This window comes from Panicum virgatum, chromosome 5N (genome assembly GCF_016808335.1).
Source record: "Panicum virgatum strain AP13 chromosome 5N, P.virgatum_v5, whole genome shotgun sequence".
Lineage (NCBI taxonomy): Eukaryota > Viridiplantae > Streptophyta > Magnoliopsida > Poales > Poaceae > Panicum > Panicum virgatum.
Window position 1 is genome coordinate 67,553,383 of NC_053149.1, and position 20,061 is coordinate 67,573,443.

The following is a 20,061-nucleotide window of genomic DNA, read 5'->3' on the forward strand; positions in this document are numbered from 1 at the left end:
GACAAGAGGTAGACCTAAACTGATGTGGGATGAGTCGGCTAAGAGAGACCTTAAGGATTGGAATATCTCTAAAAAGATAGCTTTGGATAAGAGCGCTTGGAGACTAGCTATCAATGTGCTTGAACCTTGAACTTATTTCTTTCGGGTTTCATCTCTGGCCTACCCCAGCTTGCTTGGGAAAAAAGACTATTTTGTTGTTGTATAGTTTAGATTTTCACATGTCTTCGACCTAGATGTATAAAGTATAACCCGTGAACAACTCTTGCCTAAACTTATTATTAAAAAAAACCTCTCGCCGAAACTTTCAATTATAAATTCCCACCGGATGCTGTACAAGTTAATTTCACGGGATTGAACAAATGTTTGGAATTTATTTTCAATGTGAAACTCATCAAAAAATTGAAGAGGCATATGGAAGTTATCATAAATTTGAAAATGCTTAGGGCATGTACAATGCAATTTGTTTATATTTGTCTGCTTAAATACAAGGAATACTGCTACATCGTTAAGGGCTAGAAGTTAATCTCTCCCACGCAAATACGTTTTCAGATGAACTTAACTACCTTCTAACACACTTATGCACCAAGAACGAACTTAAACATTTTGTTTCATGTACAAGCATCTGGTGCAAAATGACACAGTTCAAAAGCTATATTTTCACTAAGCACCTATTGGAAGACCTGTCCAACGGAACCTTGGTGGTTAAGGATTTGACTCGAGAGTATGGTTTTTGTCTAGGGTTTAGGTTTTCATTGCTACCAAGTTAATTTCATAAAAATGCAACTATTTTCACCAAACTATTTATGTTACTATGTATGCACTACAATGATTTTTACAGATGTAAGAACCTTTCTGATGAGGCCCACCCGACAACATGCCATCCAGTTTCACAAACCTACAAAAACCTGACATTCGCGAATTAAGACGCCCGTTCAATCCGAAAATTGCACCCAGTGAGTTTGTTCCACGCGCGGAACCAAAAGTTGCTACTGGAACAATGGATCTTACTTTACCATGCATGCTCAACTTATTCAGAGTTATATACAGCAGCAGTGGGAAATCGTTCGCATACACGACATTTTACTACACACAAACTTCAAAATCTGGGCTTTCCTGGACTGATGCTATTCTAATACATCCAGCAACTTTGAGCCAGTGGCCCTATGCACCTCTTGATTGGCACACTAAGGGCAGCGCCTCGGTCAAAGGAACGGCAGTCTTGGAAGGTACACTTCTGAAATTCCCTGGACTTGTGAGCAATCCAGAGGCACCAAGTACCATATCTGAGTTGGCCCTTGAGACAGAGATTTGATGACTGTGTTTCCTTGTTTCTGAACACTGAAGCTCCTGTGGAAGATCATTTTTTGTCTTCTCTTGTTCTACTGTTTCTTAGACATCGCAAGGACTTTCAACAGGTTTGATTTGGCTGCGTCAAGCAGGGGATCCGATTGCAGAGCTTTCTCAAAACAGCTTCTAGCATCCTCCCAACGGCCCTCAGCGACAAATACAAGCCCCAAGTTGTTGTTGGCCGGTGCATATCCAGGACACAGTTCCAATGACCTTAATAACATCTTTCTTGCAAATTCATAGTTCCTATGCTGCCGATAAAGAATTCCAAGATTAGAGAAGATTGCATGCAGCTGCTGAGTTGACGATAGTACCATTGCCCGCTTATATACAGTTTCAGAGGATGGATCATCTGAGAGCTGCAATGCAATACCTGTAAAAACAGGAAGTTATTCTCGGATTCTGATCGTACAGAGTCAAGTACACAGAACTAAACAAGAGATTCCACCAAACTAATCGTATGGTTATGTACTAGTTTCTTCATTCAGATGAAAGGTTTGGGTAATTCTTGTAATGAATTAGATGAATGCTTAATTAGAAGATACAGGAACTGAACAAGACCAACATATTAAAAAGTCACTTTTAGACATTCCACATTGGCAAAACAAAACATAAAACCCTCATGCAAAGAAAAGGAACCATATTTACAGAAATAGTTGACATATCGATATTTTAATAATAATCAAACCCTCGTGCAAGAAAAAAAGGCCAAATAAGTTTTGTGTGCGCTCAAGGGCCTTAGCATCACACTGTTTACTTTTACTAATTATTGAATCTAGGAAAAGAAACTAAACGGAGCCCATAACTTACCAAGATTGGACCAAGCATAGCTGCAATCTGGGGAACGAGCTAAGGCAGCTTTAAGAAAATTTACAGATCTGCTAAACCGGGTCATGCAAATATTGTACAAGCCAAGTTGATGCCATTGAACAGCATCATCTGGGTCCTCTTGGATTGCCTGTAATAGGATTTCAAAATAATTATTTTTATTTCATTACTTCCCAAGTTTTGCCAAATCAGATTAAAGTAAACACTTCAGTTCTGACAAAAAATTTGCAAATACATCACCTGTTTAAGTGTATAGATAGCTCGCTCTTCTGCATCGTTAAGATTGATGTGCTCCGTATCATAGGCGGCTGCAATTTCATGTTGTGCCCTGTGGGCCATTGCCAACCCAGCCCATGCAATTGAGGCATCAACTGCTGAAGGGTCACCTTCTTTTAGAACTGTTGCCATTTCATTTGCAGCCCAGAGAAGTTGATCATCAGAACACTGTGACCTTACAGCATCTCTGATCCGGTGAACTGCAATAGCATACCGAGCAGGCATATGATTGGGTTCCAATTTTGCTGCCTGCCAAGCATAACATACAAAAAGAAATAAGAAAGTTTCACAGATTTACTTTTCCCTCTATGATAGGGCCTAAGTAATGAGCAGTACTATATATAGTCAGTTATGGCCAGTGGTGAGGCTGAAACAAAAAACAAAAAAAAAATAGTGCTATACAAGCAATTTTCAAGCTAATTAGCCATAACGTTCACTTTTAGTTATATAAGCATATAGTTGTGGTGCTACAAAGACCTAGACTGGAACCTGGAATAACCAGTTGTGTGGGGCAAGTACCAAATATAGCAAATAATTTTACTACAACAAATCTAGACCATCAAGCATTGAGCCCTTATTTATTTGCTTTAGTGATGGATGAGGTCACAAGGGATATACAAGGTGAGATCCCTTGGTGTATGCTCTTTGCTGATGATGTGGTGCTAGTTGACGAGAGTAGGGCAGGGGTTAATAGGAAGTTAGAGTTGTGGAGACGCACGTTAGAGTCGAAAGGGTTCAGACTTAGTAGGACCAAGACCGAGTACATGATGTGCGATTTCAGCGCGATTAGGCATGAGGGGGGAGACGTTAGTCTAGATGGGCAAGTGGTGGTCCAGAAGGATACTTTTCGGTATTTAAGATCGGTGCTACAAAAGGATGGCGACATTGATGAAGATGTTAGGCATAGAATTTCAGCTGGCTGGTTGAAATGGCGGCAAGCTTCTGGCATCCTTTGTGACAAGAGGGTGCCATAAAAGCTAAAAGGCAAATTCTATAGGACAGCAATTCGTCCGGCGATGTTATACGGTGCTGAATGTTGGCCTACAAAAAGGCGACATGTCCAGCAACTGAGTGTAACAGAGATGCGGATGTTGCGGTGGTTTTGCGGGCACACAAGGAGGGATAGAGTCCGGAACGAAGTTATTCGGGATAGGGTCGGGGTGGCACCAATTGAGGAGAAACTTACCCAGTATCGGCTGAGATGGTTTGGACATGTCCAACGAAGGCCTCCTGAGGCGCCGGTGCGTAATGAGGTTCTTGAGCGGGTCGATAATGTAAAGAGGGGTAGAGGTAGACCTAAACTGACGTAGGATGAGTCGGTTAAGAGAGACCTTAAGGATTGGAATATCTCTAAAGAGATAGCTTTGGATAGGAGCGCTTGGAGACTAGCTATCAATGTGCCTGAACCTTGAACTTATTTCTTTCGGGTTTCATCTCTAGCCTACCCCAACTTGCTTGGGAAAAAAGACTATGTTGTTGTTGTTGTTGTTGTAAATCTAGACCATCAAGGCTTCCCGTGGTAGCATGCAGACCAGCTCCCTCAATAGGCCACAGTTCCTATGGCCACATTGGCTACAGATTCTGACTGAATAACATCACTGTACTGACAGTAGCTTTTGCTGTCCCGAGTTTGTTAAATAGCGCAGTACAACAATATGGACAGTGGGAAGACATAAATACAGAACCTTATAACATGATATTAACTATTGCCAAATATAAACAGTTTATGTAGTTCCAAAAATAAATGAAAATCCATTTACTAAAGACCCAATTTGTGAACTAGCAAAAAGAGGTCTGCCAGGTTAAGTACCAAGATCTGGTGACCGTGCCATTGGAATAATTGTTTTAAATCATCCAAACTGTCATGGAAAATAAGTGTGTTGTGCCGAAAAAGTTTTGAACTAAATACCAATCACTAGCGAAGCAGTGGACCGACCACAAATGTCATTGGGTCACCGATCAGGTTTCATTGGGTCACTGATCAGCTTTTGAAAAATATGCATACACTTTCTGTTAATAGCACAATCTTCAAAATACAAGCCTTTGGGTAGAACCAAAGGTCTAAAACTATGAATTAGAGGGTGCTTCTCCAAGCGAATTAAAAGTGGGACACAGCAATGAATCCTCATTAATCAGTTACAGGTCAGAAAGTTAGATAACTTATTGCGTTCTCATCAGAAATTTCTCAAGCAGTCAACAAAATAAATTAATATTATCAATTTTTGTGACAGCTAATTTAGCAATACATGTCTGGACAACAATGCCAATAAAAGGAGAACTGAAATAACAGTTCTTACCTGCTCCAAGCACTTCTTTGAATTCCTATGCTCACCAGCCATATAATATGCATTTGCAAGATTAACCCAAACAGATGCAGCTTTAGGATCAGCCTTCACTGCTGCAAGTAAGCACTCTTTTGCAACAGCTAAGGCTTCTTTCTGATGCAGGTAAGGACCTGCACTGACATTACCCCCAGCCCCTGAATTGTAACAGTGCATGAGACAGCAGCCAAAACCAACTACCACTCATGAAATACCTGTGATTTTTAAACTTTATTTTTGGAGGGCAAAACAACTTTCTTGACTTATTTTTAATGTAAATAAAAAAACAAAAAATTGATTGATATAATGCCTCCAACCATAAGGTATGTGTACCAAATTATCCGGTGTCATCATTTTGAATAGAGTAACACAACATAGGGATAATCATGCATTTATGATATGGTAGGAAACAATATGTATAGAAGAGTATGGCAAATAAGTGTTCATGTACCTGCAGACAAAGATCCATATTTACAGAGAAGAAGAGCTGCATAGTTCACCAGAGCAGCTGGGTGGTTTTGATCTTTTAGAAGAAGCTCTTGAAAACACTTTGCAGATAGCTCTAGATCCCTACTGAAAGTTGATAAAGATATTACAGTCTGAACGAAGGAAATGACAACTGAAATGGTAGTTCAAACCTTTGAATGTACGCGACACCAAGATTCGCAAGGGAGTCCAAGTAGTCTGGAGCGACGGCCGTGAGAGAAGATAGAATTGAGATAGCACTCTGGACACGTGCAAAACATCGGCAATTAGTTCTTCAATGACATAGTCATTTTAGCAGCAGACACTTCTGCATGATTAATGGAACGAAATATAACAAGTTCAGTGCTCATACCTGTATTTGACCACCTCGAAGAAGAACTAAACCTAGGATATTCCAAACAGCTGCTTGCCTGTGATCTGACTCAACTGAACTCTTCAACTTAACGAGGATCTCATCTACCTCACTAGTTTCAAGCTCTTCATCAAAACTATCGCCCATGCTTGCTTGCAAAATGCACTGCGTGAGGTACACACTGAGTCAAGAGCGAGTAGAACCGTTTTATTAGATAGGCACCCTAAAAGAAGAGCTGAAAACTACATAAACGAAAGTGGAAATAGAGACAAGGTAGATTTCGTTTATTAAGCTGATGAACCTGTGCATGGTGTATCCTCACTGATGAGAGTAAATCAGGCCTCCGCACTTCTTCTTCATCTTGTAACAATATTTCAGTCGATTTTTCATATGATGCTATTGCCTGAAAGGTTTCTGCAGCTGCTTGAGCTTTATGCAAATCCTAAACAACTTCAATTTTTGAAGAGAAATTTACCTTCTGTGCCTGACCAAGCCTTTGATACATCAACCCCAGCATAAAATGGGCATGAGCATTCTTAGGCATTTTCCGGGCCACATGAAACAAAGCCTGAAGAAAGGAAGGTTAGGCTCTCAACCACATTTCCATTGAACATACCAGTACCACAAATCAAGATAAGGTGGCAAGACATCACAGTTCATACAGCATAAAATGGTATTCGATTACAATGCCATTTAGCTATAGCATGCAAGACTCATTATCTGGAACAGCATCAAAACACAAACTCACAGCTTTCAGGTTGCTAACTTTCTCCTCACGTGGAGCAGAAGCCCCTTGGCAGTGTTGATCTGCATCTGTTCATGAAGAGCTATAAGTAATCAATTCACAGCAGGAAATCATCCTTCCACTGCATTGGATGTTGACTATCATGTCACCTTCACATTCAACAGTATCAGAATCCTTCGTTGCAGTCACATTTTTTGCCAAACCACCCTCTTCATTGCCACTCCTGAAAGTATGATCACCAGCTGTCATTGTCTAAGAACTCAACAGAGAACTGCTGGCTTGTAAATTCGTAAATTTAAAACGATTTGGATACTAAGCCCCCTTATCCAAACAGAAAACCTTTACATGTTACCTCCCATTCAAATAAGTGCCGACTATAGGAATACTAAGCAAAGTTCAAAAATCATTAAATGAAAAATATGCACGAAATTTCAGAACCATGTGGATAGCATATTGTTGAATTCATAACAATTGACCCCGAAAGTTTTTAGCTGTTGCATAATTCCTCCCCCCCCCCCCCCCAAAGTAAAGAACTCCATCAAGTATCAAGTTAGGGTTACGGCTCCTCCAGAAGCATGAGCCCGCGGGCCGCGAGGACTAACGCCCAATTCCACGTCATCGCAGTGCGTGCAGCTGATCAACTGCACAGGTAGCAGGTAGTTGTTAGATTCGGATCGAAGAGTAGCTTGGTAACCTTACCTCGTGGAGGAGTCGGCGGCGACCGCCGGAGCAGGGGCAACGGGCACGGCTATGGCGGCGGCGGGGTTGGGTCTGGGGGTCGGCGGGCGATCCTCGCCGTCGCTCTCCGCCGGCTCGAAGTTGAGGTCGGCGAGCATCACCGGCCTCGGCGGCGGCGGGTGGGTCTCCGGCATGGTCTCCGTCCGGTCTCCGGTGGCTGTGGGTGTTCTCTGTGACGGTGAGCTCCGGATGCGGGTTCAGGGCACTGGACTGGTCCTTGACTACCTGCCGAAACGCGGACCAAGGAGCACGAGAGCTCTGCTGCGAGTTGGGCCGGATCACACCAGCAGCGCGCCCATTTCAATCGGGCCATATTGGATTAGGCCCAAGCATATCTGAACCCCAATCCAAGAAGATTCAGCTGAAAAAAGCCAGGAGAGCGATGGCCCGGTACCTGCTGCTCTGTTCTACGATGTGTGCTGACCTGACCCAAGAAAATAGTAGAAAAATGTCCCAACGTTTCTTGGTAGAATGTAGATAAATGGTACAGAATTTTCGGATCTAGTACACGTTGCGATTCCGAGTAGGATCTAATGCACTGACACGTCACATGCCATCGCTGATAGTATAATGAGATACACCGGCTGATCCAAATCAAACCTCTCTCTGATGAGTCATGGCCATTTCTGCAATTATCTTTACATGACGTGATGACCAGAGCACCAAGTCGTTAATAGAATCAGCGAATCACTTCACAACTGCAGAGCACATTGCCAATTTGCCATACAAGCAGGTAGAAGAGAAGAAACAAAACTACACAAAATACCATCAGGGCACATATTCCAGGCTTGATGCTGGTTAAAACTACATGATACACGATATGCAAATAAATTTAGAGTTTCTTTCTTTTAGGTTAGGCGCAAGACATATAACGCTCATAGCCAAAAGGAATGAGCTCAAAAAACCAGCAAGAAGGATAGCAGATATTGACAAGGCTTACAAGTTACAACAGTTGCTGTTAATATGGTACAAAGTTGCTGCACAAAGGGTGGCTTCAGTTAACTTTACACTAGACATATTTTCATGTTAATGGAAATTTGTTTTGTTATGATGGTTTATTGTATATTGTCGGGTACCATAACTAGGGGCACCCTAACCAGGGGACTAAATCGCCCTAAAAATGCAAACACATGTTAGGCAATCGGGCTCACGAAGGCCTACAGCCTCCTCCGATCCGAAGGAAAGGAAAGGACTCAAAGAAGCTCAATCCACGGCCCAAGTACACAGTGTGGCCCATCCGCACCCCCCTCGAACCCGCGGGGCGATCTCGGCCTCGCTCGAGGGCTCCCCGCCGAGACCCTCGATTACACTCCGCGACTCCGCCTCGCTCGAGGGTAGCGGGCCTACCCTCGAGGAAGCAGATCGACTCCGCCTCGCTCGAGACCACCCCTCGACAGATAAAACAAACCACCATCTGTTCGCCCTCCCGCCGTACGGAGGCATTAAATGCCAACCACTCCTCTGCAGCGCCCGGGCTAGACGGCGTCAGGCCGCCATTCCGCAGAGTGGCTGTGACCGGAGTCCCGTCCGCCAACTTCGATCACTGCTCCGCCATTCCGGACGCTGTGGCACCACTGTGGGAACTTGCGACGTTGTGCGGGACGTGCTCGGCACTACTCCAGCCACTGTGCTGCCAACTCCCCGTACTTCCTTTGTACTTTCCCCTCCGCGGAACCCTCGAACGGCATGGGCACGACTCTCGGGCGCGGCCCGAGCCTTGACCAGATCAAGACCCCCGCCCGCAAGACCCTCGAAATGCTGCCACGTCAATCGCAGGGGACGGTACCCTCTACAGGAGCCACCATGCTGCCCGCTGGAGCTGACAGGACACCGGCGCGATCTCCGCAAGAACAAGGACGACGCCAAGGACGACTGCCACGCTTGGCGCCTCACTCTCCAGTGCGGCATAGTATACTTTCTACAGTATTCGGCCACTGTACGCCTGCGATTCAGGGAAGCACGACGACTTCTCCCCCCTCCCGTACATGTACACCGCCCCTGCTTGTGTCTATAAAAGGGGGAGGCGGGCTCTGTCTTCTCGAGGGGCGTTCATCTCGACACTTAGCACGACTCGCAGAGCACATACGCTCTTCTCCCGATATTGGCACTTGCCTCAATCAATTTCTCCTCTAGCAGAGACTTGGGAGCTTCTCTCCCTCTCTCGCCTCGCTTGTACCCCCTACTACAGGCACCCCCGGTGCAAGATAATACAGTGCCCTCGCACACCCCCTTGCTGGACGTACGGCCCCGCGGCCGGAACCAGGATAAATCGTGCGTTCCTGTGTTGCCTCTTGCATCAACCATCCAGGAAGAGAGATCACGCAGCACTTTACTAGTTGGTGCCGGACCGCCGGGTCAGGACACCAACAGTTGGCGCACCAGGTAGGGGAGACGCTGCGTGACATCTTGTCTTCGTTCTCTTTTTTTCCCTGGATGGCGAACGAGCCACGCCCAGTCCCGGCGGGCACGACGCTCCGGTTCGGGAGTCTTGACTTCGTCGCGACCGGCGACGGCTACGGCACGGACATCCTCCTGTCCGGAGCCAACCCCGACACACCGACACCACCGTCCCGGCGCGGGAGGCGCCCGTGCCGACACGCGCGGCCAGTGTGCACGGCGCGGCGCGGAGCGGCCCGCCTTGCCTCCCCCACACGGGTCGAGGCAAGCGGGTCGCAGTCCGGCGCCGCGATGGAGGACATCGTCACCTCACCATCACCGACTGCGGGAACGGCTCGCCTTGCCTCCCCTACACGGGTCGAGGCTGGCGGGTCACGGCCCGTCACCGTGGCGGAGGACGTCACCGCTTCACCGCCACAGATTGCAGAGACGATGTCTCCCGAGGACGGCGCGACCGCGATGTCGCCCCTTCTTCCCGGGATGCACACCCCCGCTGCGACCCACGCTTCATCTGTCAGCCCCCACGTAGGCGTATACGAGGACTCGCCGGGTCATCATCTGATCTCGATCCGCAACCTCGTCGCACCACCACCTGACAGCTCGTACCCCGACTCCGCGGATGAGGGGTACGTCTTCGTGCGCGAACGCGTCGCCCCGGACTTCTCCGGAGTTCGCGATCGCGAAGCATTTCTGGCGTTTCAAGCTGCGGTGGACTACTGTTTCGCCTGCTTCGACGACTCCAGCGTGGAGGACTACGATCTCACCCGGAAGTTCTCCATGGTCGAGCTGGCGGAACGGGACAACGACGCAGCAAACGACACGGCGGACCCACCGATGAACTGACCAGTTGAGCCACTGGCGAACTCCGCTGCGCCCACAACAGCCACTCTGACAAACGGCGCCAAGAACTAATGCTTGGAAAATTCAACAGCTATGTTACTTCTACCCTTAGAATTCCAAGCTACTAGTACATCGCTCGTACTTGTACTTAGAAATTTTCCCGAAGCAATAAAGGAGTATGCTTTACTTATTTATTTTTTGGGAACTTTCCGGACCCTCGAGGGCTCGGATGCGCCCGAACACTGAGGTACTCTCGGCTTTACCCTCGCCAAAGCCAAGCCTCCCCCCGAACGTCCCCAAAAATGGCCAACATTTTTTCAAAAAAATTATGTTTCCAAGTTTCTCGTATACTTAGAAAGGTAGACGCAAGGCGCAAACGACTAAGGAACGGGATCGGCCGAGCCGCGGGACTGCCTATGCCTCCGGGATACGGCATCCCCACTCACCTCCCTACTCCTAAGTTGTTTATGAACGCAAACCTCCTCGCCGAAACCTATCTAAGACATATACGAGAACACAGAAATAAAGTAGAAAAAATGAGGGCTCAAACGCACAAGGCCTCAATGGGCCACACCGTCGATATACGATGACGAATTACCTAATCCAGAAGTACAACTACGACAAGTACTAACTTATTTACATGGCCTCCGAGGCCCAGATTCCCTACAGGTCATCCTCTCCCCTCTGCGGGTCTTCGACAGCATCAAATTCAGCTATCGGGGGGATGTCGGCTTCGAGCTTCTTGGTCAAGGCAGCGGCGAACTCCTCGACGGCGGCGTCGGCGTCGTTCATGATAGCCAACGCAGTGTCCGGATCGGCGCCGGTCGGGACGACGTACCCCGACGACACCAACTGGAGGTCCATCTCGTAGTGCGTCGAGGCCATGGTGAGGGCTCATTGGACGCCGAGGCGGAAGGTGCTCTTGGCGTGCTCGGTGACCCGACCACCTAGCGCTCGCAGGTGGCTGACCACCGAGCTACCGGACTGAGCATCCCCCCTCGAGCTCCTGACACACGGCCATGGCGGTCCGCTCCAGCTCGACGTACTCATCGTGCACCACCGTGAACGCAGTGTTGGCAGCCTCCTTCACCGCGGTCTCGTCCGCCACCTTCTTCCTCAGCTCTGAACAGGGGAACCAAGATAAGTTGCGATAAACTAGAATCGAACAACAATGAAATTTCGAACACTTACCCACGATTAACCCTTGCGCCTCTTCTTGCTGGACCCGTGCGGCTTCCTGGTGCGCGGACAAGGAATCCTCCTTCTCCTTGAGGGCAGCCTCCGCGTTCCGGACGGCCGCTTCCTTCTCCTCGAGGGCTTTACCCTTCTCCTCGAGGGTCCCGGTGAGCGTGGTGACGGTCGCCTTCTCGCGCTGGAGCTCGGCCTCCTTGCCTTGTGCGCTGGAGCTCGGCCTCCTTCTGCTCGAGCGCTGTCCTAGCTCGTTGCAGCTCGGTCGTCTGCGCCTCAGCCTCCTGGGCTCTCTGCTCCGTCGCGGCCCTCTGGGCGTCGCGTTCGCTGGCGGTCTGCGCCAGCTCCTCCTCTAGCGCACGCTGGCGCACTCCCAGGGTGGTCACCAGGGTGTTAGCATCGATCACCCGGAGCACCAAGTCGGTGTTTGTGGCAGAACCGCCCGACATAATCCGGCTTAAGTGCGCTAACCATCATCAAAATGACAATCAGGGTTAACACGCACTTAAAACAGAGTAATCTGGCAGTGCTGTCGGGTAAAATCCCGATTAAACCACTTGAAACAGGATCAACAAAAGCAGTTCAGAGCGTGCAACATTCCACAAATTTTACAGCACAGAGTATGAAATTGAATTATTGTTACAAACCAAGTTTGAATTTATAAAAAGACAACAGAGTTCAAGTGCAGCAGAAAAATACACGATAGTCTAGCGACGATAGAAGACATCATGATGAAGCCCGTACATGACATCAATCACATCCTCAGATGTACCACCTGAAAAACAAAGCCACAAGCAAGGCTGAGTATACTAATACTCAGCAAGGCTTACCCGACTAAGGGTATACTTAGCCCTTTATCTAGACATGCAAGACTTTTGGCTTGAGGGGTTTGTTTCCCTGAAAAGCAGTAAAGAGTGGATCCTTAATTTTAGGTTTTAGCTTCCAAATTCTAGTTCAATTAATCATTCTAGGTGAGCATCTATCCAATAGCATGCATGGTGAAAACAATTATCTTTCATCATCCAAACAGCCAAATTCATCATCATCATCATCTTCCACTTCTTACTCTATGTGGCAGAAGGGTTAAGCAGTCACAAACCGTGAGAAGCGGACGATTTGAATCGAATTTGTTAACCTGGCCAGGCAGACCTAACACACACGCATGGGGATCGACATCTCGCTTCGCCCACGCGACTTTTCCCCTTTCTTTCCGAGTTGTGGATCAGGGTCACCTACTTCGAGTACAAGAATCCATGCCACAGTACGTCGGGTCGTGAGCCTTCTTGCACCCGCATGTGGCCGCATGAGAACCCAGTTCAAAGAGGGTGAAAGTAAAGTCCACTCGCCGGGCCGATCAGGTACTTAAGCTTACCGATTACCATATTTCTCGGCATGTGGTTAGTACGTTCAAACGCTTAACCACCACTACCACACACTGCGGCCTTATCCATTTTCACTAAACAGACGTGGCATCACAAGTACCACAGCCCCGCCCGTGAGCCTTATAGTTGCAGTATGTAGTAGACATTCAACTCCTATAATTCTCGCGAGTGACAGGAAATCACTCGACTTCTACCGAACCATTAGCCTAGCCAACTAGCGACCTACACATACTAGTGTTCAAACATAGGTACCTAGGATCATGCAGCTAAGGTTCCAAGCAACTCCTGGAAACTTAAATGCGCAAGTAGATAGGAATAATAATAAGTTGCATAAATTTAAAATATATAGGACATGCTTCGGGGCTTGCCTGGGAATAACACTAGGTCAGTGTTAGTTAGAGAATAATTGCTCGGCGAGCATCTTTCTTCGGTCATGCACATCGGGATCCATCCGTCCATCTTTTAGACGTGTCCACCATTCACCGTCTTCTGGTTCGGTTAAAACATCACATCCTTCACGTGGTACATCTAACGTACCTAAATGAAATGCAACAATGCATATGTATGAATACAAAGTTCCGAGTTGCTCAACAATATAGATGTTATTATTTTTCCTTCACGATAAAGTTGTAGTCCAACATGATGTGAGTTTGGATGTGAAACTTCTTAATTAACATCTCCTGGGCAGTCATTTATAGAGTAGTAATTTTATCTATACTAACTCATAAAAGAGCTGGGTGTGTTGTTTTTTTTATATTAGTACAGAAAAAACATTTCTACCCAAAAATAATTCTCCAGGCTAGGGAATGGAAGTGCTGGTAATGATCTTTTAACTAAGTGTTGGCGATCCTAAGATGAGCTTACGGTAAATTTTTCAGAATTAAAATCAGTAACATACAGAGCATGGTAAATATAGCAAGTTATAGTTGAAATTAACAAGATTCATTTTTCACGACAGAAGTACTAAGTTCTAGTGTCTAAAACTTTGGCAGCATGATAGAGTACCCATTTCAAGGCTTTGGTAAAAATATCAGATTTTTCCAGATGCAACAACTATTTATCACAATATAGCACCATTTTTAAGGATTAATTCACAGAGCTAGCTACACAATTCTAAAAATAACGAAACTTGGACAGTGGTGTTCATCTGGTATTGTAAGTACACAGAAAAATTTTCATTCATATGTCTATAATAGAACATCCAGAAATCAAAAAGTAAATTATTCTACTAGATCTAGCCAAGACTAGAGTTTCATCTAGTTACAAGTGTTAATTGGCGCTCAAATTTTTACACAAAGCTAAACATGGCACGAAGTAGCTACCAGCCAAAAATCACCCATATATGCTGAGTAGAACTCCTAGAATAATTATAGCCTTTGTAATGTAATAATTTTCCTAGATTAAAATATAGACAGAAAATAAATATGTGCTTGAAATGAAAGTTGTAGATCTAGTAACAAGGAACTCATATCAATTGAGTTTGTATTTTTCCGTTTTTTCGACGAATTTATATTGATTTTACAAGTTCACTGCTTTGTAAAACAAAAAGGAAAAAGAACTTTTTGCTTTGAGACCCCTGGAAGAAATGATTTCCTCGCAGATATGCCCCTGGCCGGACTTTGGAGCAGGGGAGGCGGCGGGCGGCCGGAATCCGGCGCCTGTGGCTGCCGGCGGCGAGGGGGAATAGGGGGATGAGCAAGAGGACGTCGAGAGGGACCTGTAGATGGTCTTGGACGGGGTTGGGGAGGCCGGCTTGGGGGTTCCCCACGGAGCAGGGGCTCTGGCGGTAGCGGTAGGCGGCGGCGGCGATCGTCCGGCGGTCGTGGGTGACGGTGAGTGGGTCGGGGAGCACCGGTGGAGGGCAAGGAAGCTTGCTGCGTGGTCGGTTGGGCGCGAGGAAGGGCGTAGGAGGGGGCTCCGCAGCGACCTAGGGGCGGCGGCGGCCATGGTGGGCGGCGGCGGCCGTTCCAGGCAAAAGGGGCCCCGCGGAGCTTGGCTCTCGAGCTCAGGAGGGGAGAAGGAAAGGTGAAGACGTCTCTGTGCTCGCGGGAAAGGTCTAGGCGGTCCAGGGCGAGAGAATGGGCGAGGCGCAGTCGGCCGTCGCGGCACGACGTCGCCGTGGCGCTTCGGCGGCCAACCTCGGCGTGCGCGCAGGGGACGGCGACGCGTACCGAGGTCGAGAGGCTTCAGGGAGGAACCGGGGATGGGGATGCGGGTTTGGCCGGGGAGCTCGGCGCGTGGCCGGCATCGTCACGGCGCCTCCACGGCGTGAGAGGAAAAACAGAGGAGGGAGAGGGATGGAGTGAGGGCAATTTTGTAAATAGAGCAAAGTTTAAAATTTCCTTTTGTAAACTAATTTTTTCTCCTTCTACATGGCCTCAAATGAAAAACTTTTGAATACCAAAGTTGTTCAAAATTTCGAGATCTACAACTTTTGTTTTAGGCACTTTTTCATTTGAACAATGGTTTGAATGATAAAAATTGAAACTTGAATGCATTTGAAAATATCGTATACGCTTCGGAAATCAATTTTTTCTCCCATTTTTGTGTAGCAACTCGAAAAACTTTGAACACGAAAGTTGTTCGTCATTCGAAAACTTATAACATTGGTTTTGGGCAAAAATTCATTTAAGCAACGGTTTAAAATTTATTTTGAAAACCTATTTGTTATAATTTAAAAGATAATTTAAACATTTAAAAACTATGATTTGAAGAACTCGTCATTTCATGTGCAAAACTTCATTTTCTCACCTGTTTTCATATACACATAGACACATATACACATGCAGAATCAAACTCACACATATATTATTTCTCGAAAGAAATGCATAATTTTAATTGATCTTGTTTATTAAGCATGATTCTGTATTTATTATTTCTTGCTTAGTATTTTAAAAATCTGGGATGTCACAGTGTTGTACTGCCCAAGACAGCGCACCTGGGAGTACAACCGGGTTAGCTCGGCACTCTTGTTGCGCGAGATTTTCCTCAGCCGCTGCAAGTGGAAGAGCATGAGTAGAGCACACGAAAACAAGACCGAACACGAGTAATCCGTAGGGGAAAGTCACCCCCGCCGGCTTCCCTCTCGACGTCGGCCCGGGCGGCCGCCGCGACCTCACCCTGACCAGCGTCACCTCCGCCCTCCTGTGCTCGGGCCAGCTGGGACTCCAGGGTCCCCCGAGCCACCGCTTCGCGGAGCTTTTCAGCCTCCACCTCTATGTCCACTCCGGGCGGGGGCTGCGGCGCCGCGTGCGGCATCGCGAACGCCCCGGTCTTGAGGGCCTTGTTTGGTGCAAGGTGGGCCGCACTTTTGGCAGACGCCCTGCGGTCGAGCAATCGGGGAAGAAACGTTGAAGTCAGCAGGATTGGAGGGTCGGTAAAACGAAAACAAAGAACAAAGTCGAGATCACTTACTCTGACCGGGCGCTCATGCTACCCTTGCCTGCACTGCTCCTCCAGGCCCGTGGCACGTTGACACCTCCCGACAACTGGCTCGAGGGCGCCGCCCTCAGGTCGGCCTGGCACCTCGAGGCCGTCTGCGCGGGCGTCTCCGCACTCGCCGCAGACCAACTGCCGCTCGTTGACACCGCGGACGCGGGTGTCCTCCTACCCGTCACCGGCGGGGGCGACCCCTACCCCGTCACGGGCGTGGACGATCTCCTGCCCGCTGCCGGCGTGGGCGACCCTCATCCCGCCGCCGGCATGGGCGACCTCCGCTCTGTCCTCGCGGGGGCGGCTCTACCAGTGGTCGCGGCACGAGCGTCGCCTCGCCCAGCGTCACCATCACTTCCTCGCCACCAGCCCCCCGATAGGCCGGCGGGGAATCCGCGCCTGTCACCGCCTCGTCGTCATCCGAGAAGTTGAGCTCGACGTCCGAGGAGTCCTCCTCCTCGGTGGATTCGGGCATGGTGGGCCGCGGAGCTCCCTCCGTATGTGCAATCTTGCACTCCTTCGTGTGCTTCTCTTTCCTCTCCCTCTTCCTGGTGGCGGCGTCCTTCGCCGCCTCCTTCCTCCTCTTCACCGCCTCATCGCGCAGGCGGTTGGCTTCGCGTTCCTCCGGGGTCGGGGGCTTTGAGACATAGCCCTTGTGGCTCACTCCCTACAAACGCGGTCGAGTCAGGAGCAAGGAGCGGGGAAGAAACTGCATGAAATCGACAACGAATTGAAACTTAAACTCACCACAGAAATGTACCCTGCCTCGGGGCGCATCTTGGTCTTCCAAAGATCCTCGGGGTCGGAGGGGAACTCTGCAACTGCATTCCTTGCCCTCTTGACAGTAATGTCATAGGGGAGCAGCACGTTCGATGTCCTCGAGCCCTCGTACGGGGCCTCGAGGGTAAGCTCGAAGATCGGAAGCCTCCTCTCCATGAGGGGAATCACCCTCTGTCAGTGGAAGTTCGCGATGACGGCTGCCGCCATCAGCTCCTTCCTCGCCAAACACTGCAGCGCGTTGGGGAGGACCTCGAGCTTGGTCTGCTTGCTCTGGGGTGACACCCCCCAGTTCCACTTCTCCCGCCTCTCCCGGAGCACCTTGTTGGTGAACGCCGGGAGCCGGTTGCCGAAGTTGCGCAGGTAAAACCACCCCCGGGTCCACCCGGCGTTGTTGGTGGTCATCCTGCTGGGGATGTACAGGTGCGACCTCTGCCCGCGCACATGAAGCATGAGGCCGCTGGTGCGAGCGTACCTCTTGGGCTGGTCCCGCGCGTTGTCGATGAAGAGCTCGCCGCGGAACAGGTGGATCCACAGATCCCAGTGCGCTTCAATCCCCAGATACCCCTCGCAGACGGCGACGAAGACTGCCACTTGCGAGATGGAGTTGGGGCCGAAATTGTGCAGCTCCACCCTGTAGTAGTCGCACAGCGCCCGCATAAATCAGCCGACGGGGATGCCAAATCCCCGCTCGTGGAGCCGCACGAGGCTCACAACGTAGCCGTTGGGGGGATTCGGCTCGGTCTCCTCTGGCCGCGGGGGAATCCACGCCGGCCGCTTCGAGTTGTTGTTCATCGGAAGCAGCCTTTCTGCGACCAGCTGCTCCAAAACCGCAGTGGTGGCGGTGGACTTCCCCCACGGCAATGGCTCCTCGACCCCCGACATCGCTTCGAATCACCGGGGAACACGGGGAAGCAAGCTCGACGATGGCTAAGGTATGCTCTCGCTCTCTTCTTCTTCTTCTTCCTCCTCTCGCTCTCGGCTCTGGGCTCCGGATGCAGGGGTGGCGGAGAAGGCAAGGGAGGCGAAGGCAAGATGGCCAGGTGAGCCCGAACGATCCCCCTTTTCCCGCTTTTATCCATCACGATGGGCGGATTCGCCGCCGCAGTCCGAATCTACCGCATTGAATGCGGTAGATTTCGCTGTCACCGACAGCTGGGCTCCACGACCGCAGAGTCCCCCACGTGCGTACTTGGCAATAATTACGGCGCAGAAACTGATGGGCGCGGCACGACTATAGCACTGTTCCATCCGTCAGCCGCCGCCCACGCCTCTCCGCCTACCCGAGGCAGCCGCCTGAAAAGGCGTGGCCCGCACCGCACCGCACATACCTGGCCACGTCGCCCAAGACTAGTGGAAAACCCGCACGCACGACCGGCGACTCCGCGTCGTTTAGCGAACCGTTACGGAATATTCCCTCCAGGGATTCCTTACCGTCGAAGAAAATCAATTCCAAGGCCTTACTGATCAGGGGTTCGAAGCCTGGCCTGTCAGGGTTCGACAGGCGCCCCAGATCGCCAGAGTCAGGGACTGCACGGATGTGCGGTACAAGCTACCCTCGAACGTGGAGTCTGAGACATCCTACACAGTGTTCAAGGCCAGTCGAGGGTGCCTAGCAGGGGTATCCCATCGAGGGAGAGCACCGAGCCCTCGGACCCTATCAAATGGGTCCGAGCCCCGCCTAGCGAACCTTTGCGAGCGCTTTATGTGACATGTCCACAGATCACAAGCCGACCCTTACCGGATGGGGCACGGACGTCCACTTGAACCACCCGATAACAGCTCACTGAAGCAGCCATAGCTCGCGGCGCGGGCAAGGGTAGCATGGCGCGCTTCACCCCTCCTCCCTACGGAAGGGTGATGAGGGTCGTAACAGGAAGTCGAGGGTCCCCTGAACGCCTTCACCCAGGCTAGGACTCGGGGGCTCCTCGCGCACCGCGGCTCAGGTCGCACCCTCGAATGAGTCGGCTACTGTCGATTGTGAAATCCCACGTGTTTAACGAACCTCCCGCACTCGCAACGCGCCTGCCGAATTGATCAGCAGAATCACGGGCCACTGCGCCAGCACGAAAAACACCGAGGCCGGCTGAAAGGAACGCCGATGCCGGCTGAAAAGGAAGCTGAGCAGTCCCCCCAATCTGTCAACCATGCAGGGCGGTATTTATAGCCCTTGGACGAGTGCAAGCACTCCTCCAAGGCCTCGGGGCTACACCCACGGGTGTGCGGACGTGCCCCCACGGAGGAAACTTCACACATTCGAGGAATCGAAACCCTCCGCTGACCAGCTCGAATGCCCTCATCTGCACGATGGTGACATCCCCAGCAGCAACGCAATGGTGCTCGAGGCGACTATGATCTGCATAGACAACTCGGAGTGGCTACCTCACTGCTTCTCCAACGACGAACCCCGATCCCGGACCAGATTCCTCCAACAACGCTCTCCGGAGCACCGTCGCGCCCCCGCCGAGCAAGCCAAGATTTCCACGGTCAGCACCCGAGTCACGCCCTCGAGGGGTCAAGCCTCTGCAAGGCTGATGCTCATCCCTACAAAGGCTTGGGGGTTACTGTCGGGTACCATAACTAGGGCACCCTAACCAGGGGACTAAATCGCCCTAAAAATGCAAACACATGTTAGGCAATCGGGCCCACGAAGGCCTACAGCCTCCCTCCGATCCGATGGAAAGGAAAGGACTCAAAGAAGCCCAATCCACGGCCCAAGTACACAGTGCGGCCCATCCGCACCCCCCTCGAACCCGCGGGGCGATCTCCGCCTCGCTCGAGGGCTCCCCGCCGAGACCCTCGATTACACCCCGCGATTCTACCTCGCTCGAGGCCACCCCTCGACAGAAAGGACAAACCACCATCCGTTCGCCCTCCCGCCGTACGGAGGCACTAAATGCCAACCATTCCTCCGCAGCACCTGGGTCAGACAGCGTCAGGCCGCCATTCCGC

General features: G+C 49.9%; 1 protein-coding gene across 5 annotated transcripts; it reads right to left on the reverse strand.

The window, feature by feature from the left end:
• Positions 1 to 983: 983 nt before the first annotated feature.
• On the reverse strand, positions 984 to 7,310 carry LOC120674053 (probable UDP-N-acetylglucosamine--peptide N-acetylglucosaminyltransferase SEC). Of its 5 annotated transcripts, none has more exons than XM_039955140.1 (12): positions 7,055 to 7,310; positions 6,505 to 6,578; positions 6,359 to 6,423; positions 6,086 to 6,178; positions 5,912 to 6,013; positions 5,611 to 5,775; positions 5,411 to 5,499; positions 5,224 to 5,342; positions 4,749 to 4,906; positions 2,416 to 2,700; positions 2,158 to 2,305; positions 984 to 1,720 (listed from the first exon to the last, which is right to left on the reverse strand). In XM_039955140.1, exons 1-12 carry the CDS (start codon positions 7,225 to 7,227, stop codon positions 1,380 to 1,382), a joined length of 1,812 nt encoding a protein of 603 aa, XP_039811074.1. In that variant the 5' UTR covers positions 7,228 to 7,310; the 3' UTR covers positions 984 to 1,379. The 5 variants fall into 5 exon arrangements, with proteins under 5 accessions (XP_039811074.1, XP_039811073.1, XP_039811072.1 ...); XM_039955139.1 differs by having other exon boundaries at positions 5,224 to 5,345; XM_039955138.1 differs by having other exon boundaries at positions 4,749 to 4,930; positions 5,224 to 5,345; positions 6,359 to 6,417; positions 7,055 to 7,309.
• Between the last annotated feature and the right edge of the window lie 12,751 nt (positions 7,311 to 20,061).